This window comes from Euprymna scolopes, chromosome 19 (assembly GCF_053919585.1).
Source record: "Euprymna scolopes isolate OS-2025 chromosome 19, ASM5391958v1, whole genome shotgun sequence".
Lineage (NCBI taxonomy): Eukaryota > Metazoa > Mollusca > Cephalopoda > Sepiida > Sepiolidae > Euprymna > Euprymna scolopes.
Window position 1 is genome coordinate 110,128,124 of NC_136500.1, and position 24,048 is coordinate 110,152,171.

A 24,048-nucleotide genomic window follows, 5' to 3' on the forward strand; every position below is an offset into this window, starting at 1 on the left:
TGTGTGTTGAGCAGAAATAAAACCTCGAACCTGTACTGCGAAGGGGGAAAAGAATGTGAAAAAAAATTAGACGTCTTTGCTGTTGCATCCATCGCTAACTGAAAGTGGTGAATGCTTAAATTAAGGCTAGTCAATCAAAAAGAGGGGATGACTTCCGAAAATATCGGCGAAAAAAGCGACCCCTCCTTGTAGAAAAGGGCCAAGTTGAGGGTGAAGGAATTAATTTTTTTAGCCAATTTTTGTTGTCCGAGGGGTCCATCTTTAAAACGATACTGATCTCGCGAAAATCCGTTGAGTCTGTTGAAAGTTTTAGGCAAACATACATACATATATTTAAACACACAGGTGAGATTTATATTATAGATGGTATGACAGATTCTAGGTAGGCACTTTTAGGAGATGGGCTTGTCACTCACACCTAGATTTAGTGGTAGCGTAATTTTTATATATATAACTTTTCAAATTGAAAAAGTATTAGATACCTCTAACACGAGACACAGATTTAACTCCCCCTATATATAACACAATATAACTGTAATTTAATATTATCATCATAACTTTTGTATCATTTAAAAGAAGCTTCAAATAATTGTTTTAATTTTTACAGCATACAAAAATAATGAAAATGTGGGACCAAAATCGTGTTTACATTCTCGACGCCTTAAAACAACATTCCTATGTAGTGATCATTTTGAAGACATAAACATGCCAGTATTTTAAAAAATCTAGCAAGAATCAACTAATGGTCAAATTTTCATGAAATTTTTTATTTATATTCAATTTTAAATTAACTTATATTTTAAAGGCAATTTTTGTTAAATATGTGATTGTGTGTAATGTGTAAATATGTATTGTTTTTAGGTATTCTAACCTCCTCCCCATATTTCAAATAAATTTAGGCCTATAAAAATTGTTACATTTTATAAAACTGAAAAGTTTAAATATTAAAAAATAGTTTAAACCCATTGCTTATTTTACTTATCTTGAAGTTGTAAATAAAAAATAAAAAAATTGATATAAAAATCAAAATCAACGTTTTTATTTTCAATACTATAACTAGCTTAGTGGAAATGAAAAAAAAAGAAAGCTGAGGGTTACAGAAATGCCTCCCCTCCCCTCTGAAATACACACAGGATACCTAGTTTTTCTTTTATCACGTTCATCTCATCGATTACAAACGTAACACTCAGGAGTTTAAAAAAAGTTTTTTTTTAAATATTATTTTCATGATTTTTATCGTTGAGTTTAATATTTTTTTTTTGGTAAATATGACAACGGGAATAGCCTGGCCCAATCACTGCAAAAAAATTACTTTATGCCAATCAAACTTAAAAATTGAAACTCGAAATGAAAGTCAATTATTTATTTATTTGCTTAACTATTATTATTATTGTTTTTGCTGCACTTTTCTTTATTTAGGCACGCATTTACCAGAAAAGAACGAATTACTATTTCGTTATCCTTTTTACTAAAACAAAATTGTTATTTCTAGTATTTTTTCCACGTGTACCTGCTGAAATTACTATTTCCAGTTCTCCTGACTCTTTTGTCTCCCAATTTTTAGTCTGTTAAAATTTTAATCACGTGATTACAGTGTAGCCACAATAAAATAAACCATTCATTTAATTGTCACTTGTTATGGATATAGCTAAATACGATATTAAAAATCACTTTATTGGTACTTATGCACTTATGTTACCAAGCTGGCGAATGTTTTGTAACTATTCTGTAGTTTCACCTAACAATTTAATAAACAAAAAAGATATTGTAAACTTGAATTTACATATAGGGATAATCATTTTATTATATATATTCTTGGTGAGGGGAGGGGGGATTGATCTAGCGAGATAAAGGACCATTTGATTAAATGCACAATGATTTAAATTTGTAATTATAAATAAAATCAGGTAAAACTTGCGGAGGATGCTCTGTTTTATGGTTGTTCTAAAAAATTTTGCTCCGTTTTAATCTTTTTTTTTTTTTATTGTGCTCCCCAAAAACGAAAGTAATCAAAAGAATAACATTCAACAATCATTCTTATATATATATATATATATATATATATATATATATATATAAAAATGTAATTTTTGGTTTGTTAAAAGTGAATAAAACCATATTTCTACGTTACCAATTTAATTGAAATTTTCAGAAAATCTATTTTTAAAGTCAAAGAATGTTCGCATGTTATTAAAATAATTTAACATTGCGAATTATAAAAATATTAAATTATAAATGAAAATATTTTTCGTAACTGCGAGATTGTCCCCATTTCATTTCCGGTAGAAATGAGCCTTTCACTTATTGAGATAAGTATTATTTGTATTAATTTTTATGATACTCATGCAGAGAGTGATCCGTGCTGAAATAATAACGTTATTATTTAAAAAGCCATTCTTAACATGGGGAGGGGATGGTGTTTTATACCTATTCTGTACTTTAACCTTACAATTGAATAAAAAAAACATATCGTAAAACTTTAATTTGGAAATACGATTTAAAAAATAGCGCGGATCACTCTCTGCATTTTTTCCTTTTATTATTCTTAAAGATTAAAACTTTTCTTATTCATGAAAAGAGTTAAGCCTACGTAAATAAATAAATAAATAAATGTTTGTACACGTGACAAATTATCAATAAATGGTTTAGTTACTTTTTTTTTTTAATTATTTATGAAAAGAGTTAACGTAAATAATCTTTGTAAAAAGTGCCGTAGTTGTACTCCCATGCGTAATTTCTATACTTATAGGTTTTTGGAAATTTTTTTCACTGGATTATTATTGATTGGACACTAATTAAACAGATTATTAAAAAAAAAAAAAAAATTTAAAAAAGAAATCATTATTTCGACATTTGAAAGTGGTGCTCACTTTTTAGTTACAACGTTCTGATAAATCAGTCACCCATTTTGTAACCAATAAAAACGCGGTATATCAAAACCATAGAAAGTAAAAATAATAACCGCATTTGTAAGTCAGAAATATATTTGTTTCTCAAAGAAAAAAAAAATAGATTGAACATGACTTTTTTATTGTTTTTATGAAAATAAAGTTTCGAGTTTTTAAAATTTTTTTTTTTTTACTTATTTAGTTAAAAGTCAGTTTGTGGGTGTTTTTTTGTTTTTTTTTTAAATAATTTGTTTTTATGAAAGGTGAGGGTGTTTTGTTTTTTTTTTAATTTTTTAAGTATTATAAATTTCACTAACATGCTGGAGAAATGTTGGTGCTAATGCAGAGAGTGATCCGCGCTATTTTTAAAATCGTATTTCCACGTTTAATTAAAGTTTTATGATATGTTTTTTTTTATTCAATTGTAAGGTTAAAGTACAGAATAGGTACAAAACACCCTCCCCTCCCCATGTTAAGAATGGCTTTTAAAATAATAACATTATTATTTCAGCATGGATCACTCTCTGCATGAGTACCGAAATGTTTAATAATTTGGTATTTTTTTAGATTAGTTCCACCTCCACAATTTTCAATTAAATGACGACATTTAAAGGTTTTCGAGTATGCTGAATACGGAAATCGCATTGAAATTTTGCAGAAATCAGTAGTTATCAAGATATAAAAAGTTATATTATGCATTGTATTCTTTGGCGGCCATCTTTTTACGCACGCACGCGCCATAAACAAATGCACGCACGTAAAAAAGATGGCCGCCAAAGATTACAATGCATAATACAACTTTTTATATTTTGATAACTACTTATTTCTGCAAAATTTCAATGCGATTTTCGTATTCAGCATAGTCGAAAACCATTACAAGTTGTCATTTAAAAGAAAATTGAGGAGGTGGACCTAATCTAAAAATTTACCAATAATTTTCCATTCCGTACGCCTCCCGATACATTGCTTTGTCAACATGCGACCATTTTATATCTCCCGAAGACACTTCCGTATTTAGCCAAAAAAAAAAAAAAAAAAAATGGGTGACCGATTTACCAGAACGTGGTAACTAAAAAGTGAGTACCCGTTTCAAATGTTGAAATAATTTTTTTTTTTTTTAATTTTTTTTTCATAATCTGGTTAGTGTTCAATCAATAATAATCCAGTGAAAAAATTTCAAAAAACCTATCAGTATAGAAATTCGCATGGGGGTGATGGTTGTATAACTCCGCCGCGTAAGTAAATAAATAAAAAATGTTACGTGCACATGCGTTAGCCTTGACTAGGGGGGTGGGGGGGAGACTAAGGGAATGACCATTAAATAATTCTGCGGGTCGCCATGGAAATCAATGCCCAATGAGTACCAAAATAGTTTTCATGATATGAAGAAATTTTTTTTCGAAAAGTGGGTGATCACTTTTCCATGTAAATTTAACTTCAAATGAGCACCCACTTTCTGGCCACCCGGGGAAGGGGCATTTATTTTCATGTTTATTGGCTTAAAGGTTTTTTGACAAGGCAGTTTGGTACGCGAGTGCATATTTAACAGTTTTCGTTTATGCTCACGCGTAGCATAAACAAAGGTTATGTCTGTGAAATGGAAAATAGTCCCAGAGTTCAGGGGTTATTACCATGCAAAAGAAATCAAACAAAAAACTTTTTAGCCAAGAAACACACAGAAAAATAAAAAAAAAAACATAGCATCCATTTTTTTTCTAGCGAATTCATTTGCTGTTTTTATTGAAAACTATTTTACCCCGGATTTTTGATATTTCCATTAAGGGCCGTGCATCTCACGTTCGTATATAACAAAATTTTTTTTTGTAGACTTCGGTGTGCTAAAAACGAATCTGCAAACCGTTTCCGTTGCAAAAAAATAGTTTTAATGATATGAAGAAATTACTTTTTAAAAAAGTGTGCGATCACTTTTCCATGTAAATTTAACTTAAAATGAGCATCCACTTTCTAGCCACCTGAGAGAGGGGAGATTTTTTCCCATGTTTATTGACTAAACAGCTTTCGTTTATGCTCACGCATATTATTTCACATCTGTGAAATGGAAAATAGTCCCAGAGTTCAGGGGTTATTATCAAACAAAAGAAATCAAACAAAAAACTTTTTAGCCAAGAAACACACAGAAAAATGACCCTTTCTCAGGTGGCCAGAAAGTGGGTGCTCATTCTAAGTTAAATTTACATTGAAAAGTGATCACCCACTTTTCGAAAAAGTAATTTCATGAATATCATGAAAACTTTCTTTTTGCTACAAAAACGGTTTGCAGATTCGTTTTTAGCACACCAAAATCTACAATAAAATATTTCGTTATATACGAACGTGAAACGGGCTTTAAATTGAAATAATACCGGATTTTTTGGAGCAGATTTGCCGTTTAGTTGTACAAATATTCTCAAACCAGATAATCACTAAAAGGGACTTTTAAAAGTCGTCACCTGTATTGAGCAAAAGTTTAAAACCACCGATTATATGCCAGCCTACGTCATGATAACATATATTGAGCGAGTTCCTAACAGTATTTTGTATAGCTTTTTAGTTTAAACTCATTTTCCCAAAATTTCCCCAAACTTAACGCGTTCGATAAATTCTGCCGCCATTTGTATTTTTCAGATATACCGATAAACATTGAAGGTTTTTGAACCGATTATACATTACATAAAAACACTAAAATCTTATCCAGTTAGGTAGAACATTTACTTTTCTTGCCTTTGATAACATTTATTTGTTATATATTTATTTTTTGACAACTTTTTTGTATCTGTGTTTAGTAATATGAACCCTTTTCATTTAATGTAACGTTTAGTCGGCTTGAAAAACAGTGTTTATCAGTGTATTTGAAAGCTACAAATGGTGGCGGACACTGTTGATTACTTTAAGTTAGAGAAAGTGAGTTAAAACTAAAAAACTATACAAAATACTGTCAGAAACCCACCGATTATGCCAGCCTATGTCATGGTAACATATATTTGTGGGGTTTCAGACACTGTTTTGTATAGTTTTTATTTTTCAACTTACTTTCCCAAACTTAACGTATTCAACAGAGTCTGCGACCATTTCTGTTTTTCGAGCAGATTAAACATTTTACATTACATAAAAACACTAAACAATTATCCAGTTAGGTAGAAACGTAACTTACCTTACCTTTGCTTTCATTTATTTGTTTTTGGACAACTTTTTCGAATCTGTGTATAGTAACCCCCCCTCCCCATCAACCAAATATTAATTACTAACTCACATTTTTGTATACAGAAAACAACAACAAAAAAAAAAACATTTAGCGTTTCAACATTTTTGCTACGTTCGGCTTCATCCACTGATTGTTGGTCGAGTCCAAACCATGAATGATTGACAGAAACTCCCGAGGATCCGGATCAAATTTTGCGAGAGTACCATTTTTTTTTCATTTTCGCCTTCTTTTTCACTTTTTGGAATGGATTGCTGTACTAAGAATATAAGAAACATGCATTTTTCTCTTTTTATTAAATTTTTACATTACACCAAATTGAGCCACTGCAACGTGTGGCAGGGTACAGCTAGTATATATAAGTGAACATGTCTGTGTATCTGTGTGTCTGCCTGTGTGTATACATTTCCCTATGCAATAACTCTGTCAATCTTAAGTCTACAGACTCGAAATTTGATATACAGAGTACTGAGATTTGAGAAAATCTACGTAATCGGTTTTCGGACAGAAATTTGCCGGTTAAGGGGTCAAAGTTCAACGATTTGACCATTGAGAACTCTACCAAACTCCTCTGCTAATTTTACGTCTAAACACTTGAAATTTTCGATATAGGTTCCTTGGACATGGATCTAACTTAATAACTTGATATAAGCCCAAAACAATAAATGTTAAGGGGTCATAATAGGGGTCAAAGTTTAAAAAAATTGACCGCTTTTTTTTTTTGTTCAACATACACCTCCAAACACCCGGGCAACGCCGGGCTGAAATGCTAGTATATATATAAAAGTGAACGTGTCTGTGTTTGTATCTGTGTGTGTACATTTCCCTATGCAATAACTGTCAATTTTCAGTCTATAGACTCGAAATTTGATATACAGGAAAATTTGGAAAAATCTGTGTAATCCGTTTTCGGACAGAAATTAGGCTATTAAGGGGTCAAAGTTCAACGACCTTTGAGAACTCTACCAAACTCCTCCGACAATTTTGGGTCTAAACACTTGGAATTTTCGATATAGGTTCCTTGGACATAGATCTAACTTAATAACTTGATTTGATGCCCAAACAATAAATGTAAAGGGGTCAAAGTTAAAAAAAATTTGACCTCTGCGGTCTCTACCAAATTACTCAGTCTAAACATTTCTGGTCTAAACATTTGAAATTTTACATAAAGGGTATTCAGAGATAGGTCAAGCTTTTTAATTGGTTTGGGTCGAAAATTTTTAGTTACAAATATATAAATGTATGTATGTATGTTTGCATGTTTGCCTAAAACTTTTGACAGAGGCGACGGATTTTTACAAGATCAGTATCATTTTGAAGTTCAACCTTTCAGAGGACAAATATTGAAAATTGGCCAAAAACATTAATATCTTCACCTTTAACTGGGTACTTTTCTACAGGGGGGGGGCACTTTTTTCACCAATATTTTCGAAAGTCATCCTCTACTTTCAATTGCCTAGCCTTAATTTAAACATAAGTCACTTTCGGTTTAGCGGTGGTCGTAACAGCAAAGACGTCAGGTTTTTTTCCCGTTCTTTTTCTCCTTTGCAGATACACATACCCAAAACAAACACACAAAAACAAAAAGAACGCACACGCATGTATATAAACACCAACACACGCATGTCCAAGTTTACGCCGCTTAATAATTTTATGGCACACTCACACACACCACAAACACTCCTGTGCAAAAACACAGATGCACTCAAGCAAACAAAAAAAACATACATTCACACATGTATGTATGTACACATGTATGTGTAGAAGCACAAACATGCTTGTACAAGTGTTTGCGGTCTATTAGTTTAATGGCACACATGCACAAACACACACAAACAAAAACAAACACATGCACACGCACATGCGTAAACACAAGCATATGCGTGCAGAAGTTTATGCAGCCTATTAGTTTCATGCCACACACACACACACACACACACACAGCAACGTTTTTTTTTAATGTGTAAATACATGTGTAATGCGTTGTCAGTGTGTTTAATGCGATAAGTACTAAGCCAGAAGTTTTCTCTTTTGTATGTATGTAATCAGAAATGGCCATATTGAAATACAAGTGAGCGTTTGGTTTTGAGGTTGATACTGTTAATCTAGAATGTAGGAATGCTTAGAGTTCAGCCAATTTAAATCCATTGAATACATACAGAAGACATCATTATTTGTGCAGATGAAAAGTGGTAAGAGTATGAGATGTGTATGAATTCAGTAGCCAGTTAATGATGGTGTAGACACAGAAAAGTAGGAAAAAGTATAAATTCACACGGTGAAGAATGGAGTCGTAAGAGGACTTATGGAATAGGGAGAGAAATTGGAACTACTTCCTCTGTAGGTTATGACAATGATGATGTTGCTCCTAGGAATAAATGTAATGTTTTAATATTACGAATTAATGTGTCTAAAATGTTCTATAATAAAATAAGGTAATGTCTAATAATGTAAACATAATAAATTTGTATGTGCCATCTATTGTTGCAAATCTATGGTATTTTGATCCAGAGGGGAAAAACTGTGCCTCTTTTATTTATATATATATATATATATATATATATATATTGTTACAAACAGCCACCTTGACATCAAATACTGTTTTATTATTCTGCTAGTAATATAAGATAGATGTTTCAATATGTTCGAACTGAATGAGGATCCACCAAAACCCAGTGTTAAAATCAGTCTGAAGAGATTCTCTTCCCTTGGCTGAGAGAGTGACCTGTGACAGCGGAACAGTTACTACACTGCAATCCGATCTCGGAAACAAAGAAAGAACCCACTACAGATTTCATCACCCACGGAGAGAGAGAGAAAGAAAGAGAGAGGGAAAGAGAAGAGGAAAAAGAAACAGAACGAGAGAGTTGAGGGTTCACTCAAGGGTAACACCTCCCACCTACTCCAATATGAAGGCAAGTGACAGGTCGCCCACGGTCAACGCACGTAGTGATCTCGTTTGCACCAAGAAGCAGAAAGGAATTAGAATACGATTTCATCAATTCTATTTTTAGAATCAAGGGGCGAAACAAATAAAGGAAAAAAATAATAATTCTCTCGTGCGGAGAGTTTTTGACCAAAAGTCCAACCACGTAAAACGTGTTTCTGGACAACCAAAGCGATATGTCACATTTCCGAAGTAGGCAAAGATGGAGAAAAAACAAAGATACCTAAATTAATCCCTCGATAAAGCTATTTTGGATAACCCAAAACGGATGCCGACAGGCATGTTTGAAAAAAAAGAAACAAATCACAAAATATCTGCAAAGTCATCGTTTGGAACTTATGTCTCCCACGCGGAACTGGAATGTGTCACTCGGCGTTGAAAGACTGGATTTGGTGATTAAAACTTTCTTCCCTCACAAGAGAATTTATTTGGATTAACTGTAGCAATTGCAAATTGTCAAAAGAAAAGAATTGAACTGTAAGTTCAAAAAAAACAAAACTTTACTTTGTCGAGCTGGAGATCGGATTTTTCCTCATGTGGCCTGGTTGCTGTCGGTTACTCTTTGTCTTTCTGTTATAGGATTCTCTTTCAGTTCGTATGTTAAAAATATTTCCCAATCCTATTAACTTTGAATATATTTGTTTTTGTTAAATCTTTCTTTCCCCTTATCATTAATAAATTTAGTTTTATATTATTTGAAAGTGTTTGTTTTATTATCTCTTGCAAATCTTATTGTGTTCGATTTGTGTTTTTATTTTGCATCCGCTTGTCTCACAAAAAATAAATTTGTTTCAAACCTTTTTTGTATAAAAAAAAAAGGAAAATTGAATCCAGCTAAGACCTATAAACATACCCCTAATGCAGAAGATTTGTCTGCCTATGATAAGCGTTTGCTATCCATAAATGCCCATCCATATCCCTGTGTTTGCATTTTATTGTTATATTTAAATATTGCCCCGGCCCGTATGTAATAATATATATATATATAGGGATTAGTTAAATTACAACAAAAAAAGCAGAATTCTAAAAAATAATTCATTTTTAAAAGGTTTAAATAGAATAAAATTCCAATATCTGAAAAAATCTGATGTAAAATGTCCATTTCATAGCATTAATATTTTTATCATAACTTTTTCTAAAAACTCTTTAAATATATCATGTACATCATTTTTAAAGCATGTGAAAAGATATTAATTTCTGAACAAAATGGTCATATTTTGAGGATTTAAAGAGTTTTCTTTTTTAAAATATGACTATTTTAGTATTACTATCCTGAAATCTTTCAATCTCCAAAACATCTTTATGGTCAATGGACATTACTATCTTGATGGAATGACAAACAAACTACTTGCACCCCCTCTAGGTAAATACGTACCAACTACCCTGATAAGCAGAAAAACCCACTCCTACACTGTAGAAATCCTTAGATTCTAGAAAACCTTTTACCCTAATAGTTTCTTCTCTTAAACCGAATTGTTAGACTTTGGAATTTCATACCGATTCCAAGATTCTCTGACTGTACTGACATGCAGAAGTTCAAGTGTAATATGAACAGACATCTCACTGCTCAACTCCCTACATAGTATCCTTGTAGATTTAGTTTCAAATAGTAGTCTCTTATTTCCAAGTGGCACTGTGCTTTGTTTGGGGTGAATTAGAGTAATAAAAATAAAAAATCATTCATTGAGTATCAAGTTATTAAATACACATGTTAATTGTGTAAGTTATAAATTTAGATGAAATTTACAATGAGGATTCCATCCACATTATTTCCCAGGAATTCTGTCAAACAAAAAAAGGTTTCTGAATTTTTTAGATAAGGATTGGTTATTCATATTATATAGATTCTTTAAACTACTGTTCTCACTTTGAGTGTTATTTTCACAATGTTTTGGTTGATGTAACCTCTGACCTTCAGGTGTATTCTGTCAAATTTGGATGGAATTTCAAACGAATCCCTTTCTCTACTTCACGGGAGTAGCATGCTGTCCTTAATTTTGAAAGAAAAAAATACTGACCTTCTTCTAATTGGATTTTTCTTTTGCGGTTTAGGAAAAAGATCATCTGACCTCAAGAAACTCTGAGAGGTTCCAGTGGCAACTTGTGTGCCCCAATTGTCGTCTAGACTTGTTGACCCATCCTATATTTCAACAGAAAAAAAAGAAATGGTTTTTAATTTATCTAAATTACAGTTTGTTTTAATAATAGATCCAATAGTTTTGCAGTTCCAAAAATTCTGCCTCTTCTGAGTTTGAACTCTTATGCAAAGAAAATTTAAGATTTTTGAACTTATAACTCTGATTGAAAATGTGGATAAAGAATCTTGATCATATATCTACATGTGTGTATAGGGGGAGGGCACAAGTATCAGAAATTGATCCCCTACCATTCTTATCATGCAACAAGAGATAGAGACAGACAGACAGACAGACAGACAGGGAGAGAAAGAGAGAGCGGAGCAACTTCTTAGAGCTCAAGTTATTTTTTAATTGCTTCTTTACAGCCATTTAAATGAATTAGACGGTTGGACAAGTATTTGTTGATATTTGACTTGAAGATGACCATGTTATAATCTGAAGGGAAGCAGTCACATGGTAATATGCTCCAAAGATGAAAAGTTCTTAGAAAGAAACTCTTGTTCATGGAATTTTTTAAATAAATAAATGAAGGAAAAGTATTTATCAAGGTGGTGATATGACACGTTTTTGCTGTAAATGTTTCATAGAGAGAAACCAAATAGTGGCGCTCAGTCGAGCACCTACCAGAAGCAAATTTTATAAATAAATATGTCACATTTCATTCCTCTTTTGTTAATCTATATATTAATATGATAGCGAGTGTGTTATTTTCTGTGTCACGCTTACATCTGGGTCATTTAATTGTTATGTACTTCCATTTTTTGTAATAAATAATTTTACCAAGAATTTTTCATAAGTTTTGGTTTCAGTTTCGATTATAGCTGATGATCATTTAATTTTTTTATAAATAATTTTACTAAGAATTCTTCATAATTTTGGTTTTGCTTTCAATTATAGCTGATGGCACTTAAATCAGCTATTTTTTTTATAAATAATTTTACCAAGAATTCTTCATAATTTTGGTTTCGGTTATAGCTAATGGCAGTCCAATAATATATTTTTAAAAAATAATATTATCAAAAATTTTTCATAAGTCTTGGTTTCGGTTTTAGCTAATGGCACCTTAGTATTCTATTTTTTTTTATAAATAATTTTATCAAGAACTCTTAATAAGTTTTGGTTTCTGTTTCAATAACTGAAGGAACTAAAGTTATATATATATATATATATATATATATATATATATAAGTTTGGGATTCGGTTTCGATTCAAGCTGATGAGCCCAACTCATATAGATATATTTTTTATTTTTGAAATCGCAACTTTATAATATATAAAAATCGATAGAACATTCTCTCTATAAATAATATATACAAAATCTGCAAGAATTAAAATATCATATTTAAGTGTATTTTACGAACTGGCTACGCTGGGCATTCCTGCTAGCTTGGATAAATACTTTTGCAGTTTTAACAAAATAGCTACAATAATATCAGAGTGTCTCCATTTATGCTGAATATCTATAGAATGCTAACATCAATATATTACATATGAATCAGTCCCTTGTGGAATTTCCACAAGCCCCGCTAGTTTATATTAAGCTTTTTCCCCAACCCAGGAAAAAAAAAGTCCAGTTTTTTTGTTTATAAAATGATTGGATCATTTCCTCAATTTATAAATATTTTAAAATATCCATTTCCTCTTTTTTCTTGGGTTCAGCAAGGAAAATTGATGAAAAGCTAAACTAAAACTAAGGTGTGAAATTTTCAGATCTCCAAAATCTTTTCACATCTCATGAAAAGTTTTGACTTAGTCAGGTATCTAAAAGCCTAGAGTATTGAAGAAACTGGCCAGTTCAGGTGCCAAAGAGTCTAAGACTTCAAAGGATAACAGTTCCACTTGAACTATTAACACACATGAAAAAATTGAAATTGCTTAAAATATCTCAATAATGATATACATAAAAAGAGTTTAATAATCTAGGAAAAAGTCTTTTTACAGTTTTAAAATCTGACTGAAAATAAAGTTATGACTATTTTTATGCCTTGAATGTTTGGATATTTTTCAGACCATATGCATTTTTTCACATTTTTACGCCACTCATTCAGTAAAAAAATGCGATATTTTTGTTAAAACAAAAAATTAAGCAATGAAAGTTAGTATATAAGTGTACTTTTGTACAAGGAATCAGAATATGGCATTGGAAATCTTTCCAAATAATCTCCAGTAAATGCACATAAATATGTTGCAATACCATAAAAATTTCATGTATCCATTTTACAAAAAAGTTGGAGAACTCAAAAGTTGAATTGTAATGCATTTTATTTACAAGAAACTGAAATCTAATATTAGGACTGTTTAAAAATTAACATATTGTAAGATTTCTTTGGTATTATTGTAGATTAACACCTTTACCTCCCTAAAATATGTAATTCTCCCATTATTTAGGCAATTACATATTAACACACTGGAAAGCTGGCAGAAATTATATATATAAAAATTTAATGTAAAACAATCTTAATTTATAGGATCACGAACAACATTTTAGGATGATTTACTTTTTTTTCCAAGGGAAATAATCTTGTAAATTTTTCTTATAGGCAATTATGTGTGGTTTTAAGGTTTTTGTAGAAGGAGGAGGCTTGCCACTCAGACTTCACATTAGTGGTAGGGCTAGGGGCATGTGAACACCCTGAAAACTTGTCAGAAAGAGAAAAAAAAAACCAATTATTTTAGAGTGGAGGCTTAGTTTCACATACAAATTTAATGTAAAATAATCTACCATTTTCCAGGCCATTGTAACATTTTCTTGTAGTTAATTTATTTTTCCATTTTTCCGGTGTATTTTTTTTTCTTTTTGACAATTATGTGTGTTTTTAATGGTTTATACGATAGGGAGGGCAGACTTCTAGTTAGTGGTACTTAAGAAATGGTTTTTATTTTGATATCATTTAGACTTAGGCTTAGTGGTAGAATTAAAGATTTTTTTCAGGATGGAACTTGCCACTAAGATTTAAGGTTAATGGTATGACAGGTTCAAAGAAGGCAATTTTTAGGAGGTGAGCTTGTCACTTGGACTTTGATTTAGTGGTAGCTTACTTTTATATAATATAATAATAATATATATATATATATATATATATATATATATATATATATATATATATACGAGGGACGTACAATAAATAATGCCCCTGACCCACTTCCAATTGTCTGATCTAGCTGAAATTTTGCATGTGCAATGAGGTTATGTGGCAAATTACAGCTCTGAACTAATTGTGGTTTCTGTTTGAACTGAGTCAGGTGTGAAATGGAGCCTGTTGAATGTCGAGCAGTGATCCGGTTTTTGTATTTGAAAGGACGCACACTACAGGAAACTTTTGATGAAATGAAAGAAACTTATGGTGATAATGCCCCATCATATGACCTTGTAAAACGCTGGCATCGTGAATTCAAACATGGCCGGAAGTCTGTGAAAACAGCTCCTAGACCTGGTCGCCCGCCCCCTTCTGCCATTGATGAGGCATCTGTCCGTCAAGTTGAGGCTGCCATTTTGGAAGATCGGTGCATTACTATTCGCCAAATAGCCCAAGATGTCAAGATTAGTACAGGGTCTGTGGAAACTATCATTCATGACCATTTCCATATGCATAAGGTGTCTGCCAGATGGATTCCCAGGTTGCTCACACCATTCCAGAAGCGAGAACGCGTCGAGTGCTCGAGGATGAATTTGGAGATGTGCCAAGAAGATGAGCCAAAGTTTTTCAAAAGACTGATTACACAGGATGAAACCTGGGTCCATCACTATGATCCAGAGATCAAAGCCCAGTCAATGCAATGGAAGCACTTGGACTCCCTCTAAAGAAAGCAAGTGTGCAGCCCTCCACTGGCAAGGTCATGCTCACAGTCTTCTGGGACTAGGACGGAGTAGTGATGACAGATTTCCTGGCAAAGGGTACAACAATTACAGGAGCCTATTATGCTTCACTTTTGAGGAAATTAAGGGAAGCTATCAAAATCAAGAGGCGGGGCAAGATCAGCAGGACAACGCTCCAGTCCACAACCCACATGTTGCCAGATCAGAAGCATGGGCATGTGGTTATGAAATCCTTCCCCATCCTCCCTACTCTCCTAACCTTGCACCCTCTGACTTTCACCTCTTCCCAGTCATGAAGTTGTTTTTGAAAGGAAAGCGTTTCCCAGATGATGCAGCCTGGATTTCTGAAGTCATGTCGTGGTTGGAGGATTAACCTGGAGTGTTCTACAAAAACGGTCTCCAGAGCTGCATCAAACGATGGGAGAAATGCATAACTCTGGGTGGTTCCTATGTAGAGAAAGACTAATAACTGTGCCAAGTTTCGTTGCTCTACTTCTATGGGAAGTGGGTCAGGGGCATTATTTATTGCACGCCCCTCGTATATATATACACTAGCAGGCCACCCAGCATTACCCGTTCGTAAAATACACTTAAAAATGATAGTTTGATTAATGCAGATTTCGTATTTATTATTGTACTAGTGAGGGTGCCCAGCATTGCACGGGTGTTTATAGGTGTGAAAACAAGTGTTAGTAAGCAGGCCAACTCGAATCCGTGACACGAAGGCGGAAAAGAAAGTGAAAGAAAACCTGAGAGCTTACCGTTACGCCATGACGTGAGCAGAAGTGTAAAGCACCAGAAACTCATAGCGAATAGCGAAATGAATGAGCTAGCTGTGGGCCAGTTAAACTTTCTGCAGTATTTCCGGAACAGATACTACACTTTGATAACAGGAAAAAAAGGCAAACCTTTTTTCTGTTTAGTTATTTATTTGCTCCCCACTGAGCAAATTAGGCACAACACCATTTTTTAATGTGGAGAGAGAGGGGAGGGGGAGCAGTTCCCCCGAGAGGGAGTTGGATAGTGACAATTGGTATGAAGGGTTTCACCTACATTGACCAAAACTGATTGCTCAAGAGCAATGGTCTGATATGTGGGGTTACACTTACATATAACTTTGATTGCCGTATCTGCCGGAACAGATACTACACTTTGATAACAGAAAAAAGATCTTGGCCTTTCGGCCAAGAAGAAAAAAGGCAAACCTTTTTTCTGTTTGTTTAAAAAGAAAAGGCAACTTTGTTATATATGGGTTGTGGAATTGCATTTATCTGCAAAAGATAATTTGCATATTTTTTTAAACATTCATTCTAATTAATTCTGTATTAGATTTTTCGTTTTTCTTATGTGATGATCATTTTTAGTTACCTATTATATGTAATTATATTCATGTAGATATTCTACATGATTTATATTTGCAAAATATTTGCATAAAAAGGTTATAGTAAGCACAAATCTCTTTCTATATATATTTGTTTAAAAGAATTTGCCTACCAAACTCCTATCAGTTTAAGGTCTACAGATATGAAACAATATATAGGGTATTCGAACCCATGGGAAACTTTATATTTGAGTGTTGGCTGGGGAAAATCAGTGCAAAAGTGTGAAAATTAAAAATTGAAATTTGCCAGGTGAAAGTCGAATGACAGCATTACGAATATGCATGCATAACGTAATAGCTATTGGTTCATGTTTTAATTTTTAGCCTTGTTGCATCCCTCTGCCTGTTCTACAAGTGTTTTAATGGTGAATGCTCTGACGAACTACAAGCACCTGTACCCCCTCAATGTAAATACCCCCGACAAGCAGTTAAATCCCATCCCGACACAGTAGAGATCCCTAGGTGTAAGAAAACCTTCTACTCCAATAGTTTCTTCCCCAGAACTGCTAGACTTTGGAACCCCCTTCCAGGATTCTGCTTTCCCAACTGTACTGACATGCAGAAGTTCAAGTGTAATGTGAACAAACATCTTGCTGCTCATCTCTCTTCATAATATCCTTACAACTTATGTCCCTGATAGTAGCCCCAAACTTCAAAGTGGCACTGTGTCTTGCTTGGGGTGAAAATTGAATAAAAAAATCAGATTGAAAGAATGGATAAGTGTTCTTGGGTGAGTAGATGTATAAAAGTTGATATAGAAGAGTCAGTTGGCAGGGGAAGAAGAAAAACATGGAAGGATGTGAAAAGGATGGGCTTTAGAGAAAAAGTATAAATAAAAACCTGGTTAGAGATATGTTAGTATGAAATTTCTAAAATCCATCAGATACATACCAGTATGTAAAACAAATGACAATAATTAAATGAATAATAATAAAGTGTTGATGAAATATTTATTAGTAAAACTTTACATATTAGATAATCAAATAATTTGTTTTAAAAAAATTAAATCAAATGGTAAAAATGTTCTTCCTCTCAAAACAAAGATGGTGACTTTTTCATAACTGAGCAACAAGTTTTACACCTCATTTCTCAAATGGTTGACCTCTTCAGTAAAAATTTTAACTTTCAATCGTGGAATACATTTACATTTTCTTTCATAAAAAATTTCTTTCTTCATTCCCGCAAATGAAAAGTAGCACAGTGAACAATATAAGAATTACAGTATAAAATAAAAATTCTATATGATATGAAAATATAATCAGGTTAATAATATAAATTTCACTATGGTCATTTTGAGACCACCTCACAGTCTTATAGTCACAAACTCATTTACAGAAAGATGAAATAAATTGAAAATCTTAAAAAACTTGTTTTCATTAAAACTTGGAACAATACATGTCTACACAATAACAAGCCTGGAAGCAAAGTTCTAATCTTCATCTTTTCTGTATTCTGTCAGTGGAGAAGAAATCCTTTTAAACTAGGGCAATTTTTATTTTTGTCATAATCCAGTGTCAATTTTGGGGGTGGATCTTGATTTTCTATGCATTGATCTCATGCCTAACTCTGCTCTTGTGGAGAGGTAAATAAGTAGGAATGAGCCTAGGTGCTTCTTAAGATAATAAAATCTTCAGTAAATTTGATTTTAATCTCATGCAGACTTTGTTATTGCATAGAAAAGTAATATTTACATGTTTAATGAAAAGAAAAAAAGTATTTTGTTGGAATATTTTCAAATTTTCTTACCTTGCGAATAATAGCTGGGGGACGCATATTTTGAAGACTAAGCTGCAAGAGAAGATAATTCAATATGACTGGATCATGTTTTAGTCTTTGATAAAGTTATTGCATATTATTAAAATTTAACTGTCCTATATAAACATATAAAATGATAGCAATGCAATGTTACCATAAGCAGTAAAAAATCCAATATGGTCGACAAACACAAACACAAAAAAAAAAAAAAAAAATGACAATTTTGTTTTAGCATTTCACCATAACTCAATTAAAAACATTTTTTTGTACTGCTTGACCTGCCTCGCTTTTGGTTTATATATATATATATATATATATATATATATATATATATATATAAACTAACATGTTCTCTTCATTAACCTCAGCACTAACCCAAACATCAGGAAGTTGAGACTACAAGGATTGAGACTAACAGCTTAAAAGCCTTATTTAGGTGAAGAAAACATTTTAAAATATTTAATATTATTGCATTGAGAAGCTTTTTTCTTTTCCTTCAAAGTTCTCAGATATCAAGAGGGGGCCTTACCTGGGGCTAATACTATATGAGATACATAAATATTCCAATGTTCCATTAAAGTTCTTTATCTCTCCAATTTTGTTTATTTTAGCCAAATTAAACATCTTCTATAATATAAATCTCACCTGTCTGTTTAAATGTATGTATGTATGTATGTATATCTGCGTAAAACTTTTGACAGAGGCGACGGATTTTCACAAGATCAGTATCGTTTTGGAGCTCGACAAAAGCCGGACAACAAATATCGAAAAATTTGTCAAAAATATTAATTCCTTCACCCTCAACTGGGCAATTTTCTACACGAAGGGGTTGCTTTTTTCACCAATATTTTCAAAAATCATCCCCTCAACCGAAAAGACGTCATGCTTTTTTTTTCCACATTCTTTTCCTCCTTCGCGGTATGGATGCAAGCCTACCTGCCTACTACCACTTTTTTTTTCTCAACACACACCTCCAGGCACCCAGGCTAGTATCAAATAAAAAGTGACTTAGTTTATAATTCCATACAAAAATTTGGAATTGAGAATAAGTTTCCGATAAAGTTAATTTAAGGATTTGGCTAAAATTTAAACACTGTTTAGTTGTAGAAATTAAAAATTAATATTTCCTAGAATAAAGAAGAATTTAATACAAATAATTTAAATATTACTTTCTTTGGGCTACAAATTATGATATTTTTTTTTTTTTTACATAGGCATCACCACTTATCAAGGCCAAGAGGCCACTCAAGGATAAGGGTTAAAGAGTGTACAGTAGAAATTGGACAATATAGTAATCATTAGTAATGAAAATTTGGTAAATTAGATAACTTATATAGAACGGCTCATCAAGAACTTATTTACGTTAGACTTGAACACAACCATATTGTAGTCAGCTGGAAAGTTTTGTTCATGGAATCTACGTTTAGGTTTAGGAACAGATAAAGAGTGGGGGGAATTATTGATAGTGTGTGTGTACAGCTAGACGAGTGTTTCTTGTGAAAGTTTGGCGAGGGGAGACTATAGATTGAAGCTCAGTTGAACACTTTCCATGAAAATAACGATACATCAGAGACAAACTCGCAACATCTCTTCTGTGAGATAGAGATTGCAAGGAAGAGAAAAGGACATCTTCTAAGGGGCTACGAAGTTAATTTGGAACTCTATCAAGGCAGGCCAAGTCCTTTCTAGCAGCTTCTGCCCAGATGTGGCAACAGTATTCCATCCTTTGACGTACCTGGCTCTTATATAGATAGAGAATAGCATCAGCAGTGAGATATCTACTGGATCGATAGAAAGATCCCACCATTTTTCCAGCGGCCTTGGCAACAGATTTGATGTACGTGTTCCATTTAAGATCAGGAGTAAAGGTCAAGCCCAGAAGCTTGTCAAAACTTGAGGCCTCCTCAAGACGAGAGCCATTCATTTCAATTGATGCCAGATGTGGATCAGAATGTTGATGATGTAAAGAAAGAAGCTTGGTTTTAGATGCATTAAAAGTAACCAGCCACTCCTTTCCCCATTGTACTACGTGCTCAAGATCAGAGAAGAGAGAATTGGAGAGAACTTGGTCGTTTAATAAATTGCTATCACCAAGGAAAATTTGTCACTTATGCCCGTTCATAGATATTGAAAGTTAATTGTTTTAGGTGTTGTCTGTTTAAATATGATACAGTTTTTTGGATATACACACATATATATGTCATTTTCATAAGATTTCAAGCCAAAGATGAAACTTTTACTGTTATATTTCACTTGAATAATGATTGAACGAAAACTTTAACAAGATATAATGTATATTTGTACTGACTTTTTCCCCATATTTTTAACTGGCCTGGGTGCCTGGCATTGCCTGGGAGTTTGTAGGTGTGTGTTATGTAATAAAAATTTTTTTAAAAAAGTGGTAGTAAGCAGGCAGGCTCAAACCCGTGGCGCGAAGGAGGAAAAGAATGTGAAGAAAAAAAAAAAAAAAAAAGTGACATCTTTGCGGTTGCGTCCATTGCCAAACCTGAAGTGATGAATGTTTAAATTAAGGCTAGTCAATCGAAAAGAGAGGATGACTTTTGAAAATACCAGTGAAAAAAGCGACCCCTCCTTGTACAGAAGTGCCCAGTTGAGGGTGAAGGAATTAATATTTTTGACAAATTTTTTGATATTTGTTGTCCAAAGGCTCGAGCTCCAAAACGATACCGATCTTGCGAAAATCCATCACCTCTGTCAAAACTTTTATGCAGATATACATACATACATTTAAACAGATAGGTGAGATTTATATTATAGAAGATGTTTAATTTGGCTCATTTTTTTTTTAAATTTGCCACCATTGCTATATTTTTCATTTTTTAATGTTTTGTTATTTTGGGAGGTTCAAATCAAATTTCATTGGTTTTATAGGGCATAAAAATAAAGATCCATCTTCAATATAGAGTAAAAAAATATGATGAATTAATTTCATTTGACTAGTTTTTACTTGTATTTTTTGTTATGGGGGTCAAACATTTGTGTCATACCTATTACTTAATTGTCATGTCACAGTAATGAACATATCCAAAAATTCCGAAAAATAATAAGGTAGAAAATTAATTATTAATGAGAACAGTTTTCAGAAAATGAGTTTTGCTAAAATAAGAAATCCAAGAGTTCGAATCATAACAAAAGAGGTAATTAAACAATCGACTTTCCACGCTATAGAAAAAAAAAACTTGGAAAATTAAGACATTTATAAGTTTTTGAAAATATTGAAAACGAAAATAACGTTTAAAATTCCAGCAAACGAGTAGTTTCCAAGAAATGAAGACATTTTAGTTTAAAGAAAGTGGGGGATCACTTTTCTATAATAATTTAACGTATAATGATCACCCACTTTATGGCCACCACTAGTGTAAAACTTGAATTTACGCCGCTGAAATACACATTTGCCGAACCGAATTTTTCTTGGAGAAGCGTCAACGTGTGGTCGTGTGGGTGCTCAATTTACGTAAAATTCTTCATATCTTGGAAACTACTCGTTTGCTGGAATTTTAAACGTTATTTTCGTTTTCAATATCCTCAAAAACTTATGTCTTAATTTTCCAAGTTTTTGTTTTTTTTCTATAGCGTGGAAAGTCGATTGTCTGCCCCTTGCTGATCTTATATTCCAACATTCCCAATAGGTGTCGCTAGCAGTGTATCATTCAAAAACAAAGTTTTTCTTCGATAAAATGTCTGATAATATTTGATTTTCTTAAATAAAAAAAAACTACTTGATCGATTTACGTGATTTTTGGAATATGACATTTTCATGCAGTGACAAGTACGTACATTATAAAGATTTTTTTCAGATTTTTATAGTAAAAAAAGATTACTTGTGAACCACTGGACCATTTATAGACTTGCACCGTAAGTTTATTTAATAATGAATAAATATCGAAAATTTCAGGTAAATATGACTATTATTTGATTTTTGCTAGATTTTTAAAACAGGTCAACGGCTTAAAACACGTTACTACATAGGAACATTGTTTTAATGCGTCGATAATGTAAACACGATTTTTGTCTCGCATTTTCATTATTTTTGTAAGCTGTAAAAATTTTTTTTTTTTAATATTAGCAGTTTATTTGAAGCTTCTTCTTTTAAATAGTAAAAAAGTTAGGATGATAAAAATAAATTAATTACAGTTACATCGTGTTACATACAGGGGGGGGGGGTAAAACTGTGGCGCGCGTTGGAGGTACCTACAGATCAAAGTGCCCCTTCTCAATCCCACTTTCCGACTCTGGTGTCGAAGTTCTTGCAGTAGGAAAGAACCAAACAAACAAAAATTAAGTAGATAACAAATAAATAAAAAAAAAACTTTTAATCAAAATTCAACATTTCGATTTTCGTTCTTACTCCAAGTGCCATATTTTCATTAGTAAGCGTTGGTTACAGTTTATTTTTGTTTGATGTTTATTCTTAGGTGAAAGAAAGATGAAGTCTGCATTCTCAGAATGTTATTGTTGATTTCCGTCTATTTACGTAAATCGTTTTCTGGAAAGAGCCGATCTTTTAGAACCATTGTAAAACTACAAATGTGTTCATAACGAAAACAAACAAACGAAACAAAATGCTGAATTCAAACAATTTAATTAATTTTCACAGCATGGTATCTTGTACGTAGTTAAAGTTTTTATTGAATTTTTTTTTTTTTTTTTTTTTTTAAAGAAAAACATTCAAGTTATCGGCCTTTGACGGCCATCTTAAAATTTGATGCTTAAAATAATGAAATACGGCACAAAATCCATATAAAAAATAGTGTAATAAAAAATAAACGACTTGGAGTCGTGTGTTATCCTAAAATATTGCAAACAATAAAAGAATACGCGAGACCCACCAGGTTTTGTTGCCGCATATATCGTTCATAGGCATTTATTTCTCTTATCCTTTTCCTCTTTTCTTCTTTCGCCAGTGCATCCGCAGCTCTGGCAGCGGCCACCTTACTCGGACTTCGTCGCGCCCTTTCTCGCCTTTTCCTTTCCCTTGCTAACCTTCTCCGCCTTTCCAGCGGGGTCTCCTCCATTTTTTATACTTAAAAACACGTTACAAAAAGACAATGGTAACTTTCTTTAAAATTAAGCAGCACATGCGCCAACTGCCAACAACAAGAAACTTCTGATACTTCCGGATGTGTTCGCCTGCTGAATAAGTTCCAGAGAAGAACGCAGTTTTTGCTCACGTCATGGAAAAATGTGCAATCTCCAAAGGTTTTTTTTTTTTTAATTGAACCCGTGTATGTGTATGCACACTTTTCTCGCATATACCATAACTTTCATAAATACGCATTTTTTTCTGTTGTATATTTAATATTAATCAAATATAGATCCTAGTACAGCTTTTGAACCAGACAAAATAGATTTTTTGTTCGGTATTATTCGGCCGTGTAGCCGGGAGATCGATCTTTAAAAGCAGACAACAACAGAACATCATGTCTTCAGAGGGAAGTATAGGAAGACTCGTACACGGAAAACTTGTCCGTTTTTGCTAGGTAGGAAAACTGGTCAATTATTGAATAAATATCGATTGAAAACAAATTTTATGACCGTTCTTGAAGGAGATATTGTTTTTAAAAGAAACTACATCTTCATAATATTTTTTTATATATATATTTTTACTTGTTTATCGTTGTTTTATAAAAGGTAAACTTGATTTTCCTACGTGTTCCTTTCCTACCTAGCTTGGTTAGTTTTCAGTGGTTTAACTTATTTTAAAGCGTTTATTCAGTTAAAACAAGTAGTGTCGAGTGTTACTTTAGAACAAAAAATATCCGACATGAGAGTATCATCACATCTTGTGAGTCTCGATAATCGTTCAAAAATAGAAAAATTAAAAAATACTGAGGTAGATATAGTTTTAAAAAGAGCCCCCCCCCCCCAAAAAAAAAATAAATAAATAAAATAAATAAATTTT

General features: G+C 32.6%; 1 protein-coding gene across 3 annotated transcripts in view; it reads right to left on the minus strand.

Annotated features, from left to right (window-relative positions):
* The window catches only part of LOC145239870 (uncharacterized), a 37,320-nt gene extending 14,018 nt beyond the window's left edge, over positions 1–23,302 (minus strand). The window contains exons 1-3 of one of the 3 annotated variants that reach the window (XM_080103453.1): positions 22,976–23,302; positions 18,117–18,158; positions 11,053–11,174 (exon numbers count right to left, since the gene is read on the minus strand). In XM_080103453.1, the coding sequence (XP_079959579.1) occupies positions 11,053–11,174; positions 18,117–18,158; positions 22,976–23,161 (350 nt within the window). In that variant the 5' untranslated portion in view covers positions 23,162–23,302. Of the gene's footprint in view, positions 1–11,052; positions 11,175–18,116; positions 18,159–18,654; positions 18,751–21,133; positions 21,731–22,975 lie in introns of those variants that run through there. The other 2 variants (XM_080103454.1, XM_080103455.1) reach the window with 2 other exon arrangements.
* Between the last annotated feature and the right edge of the window lie 746 nt (positions 23,303–24,048).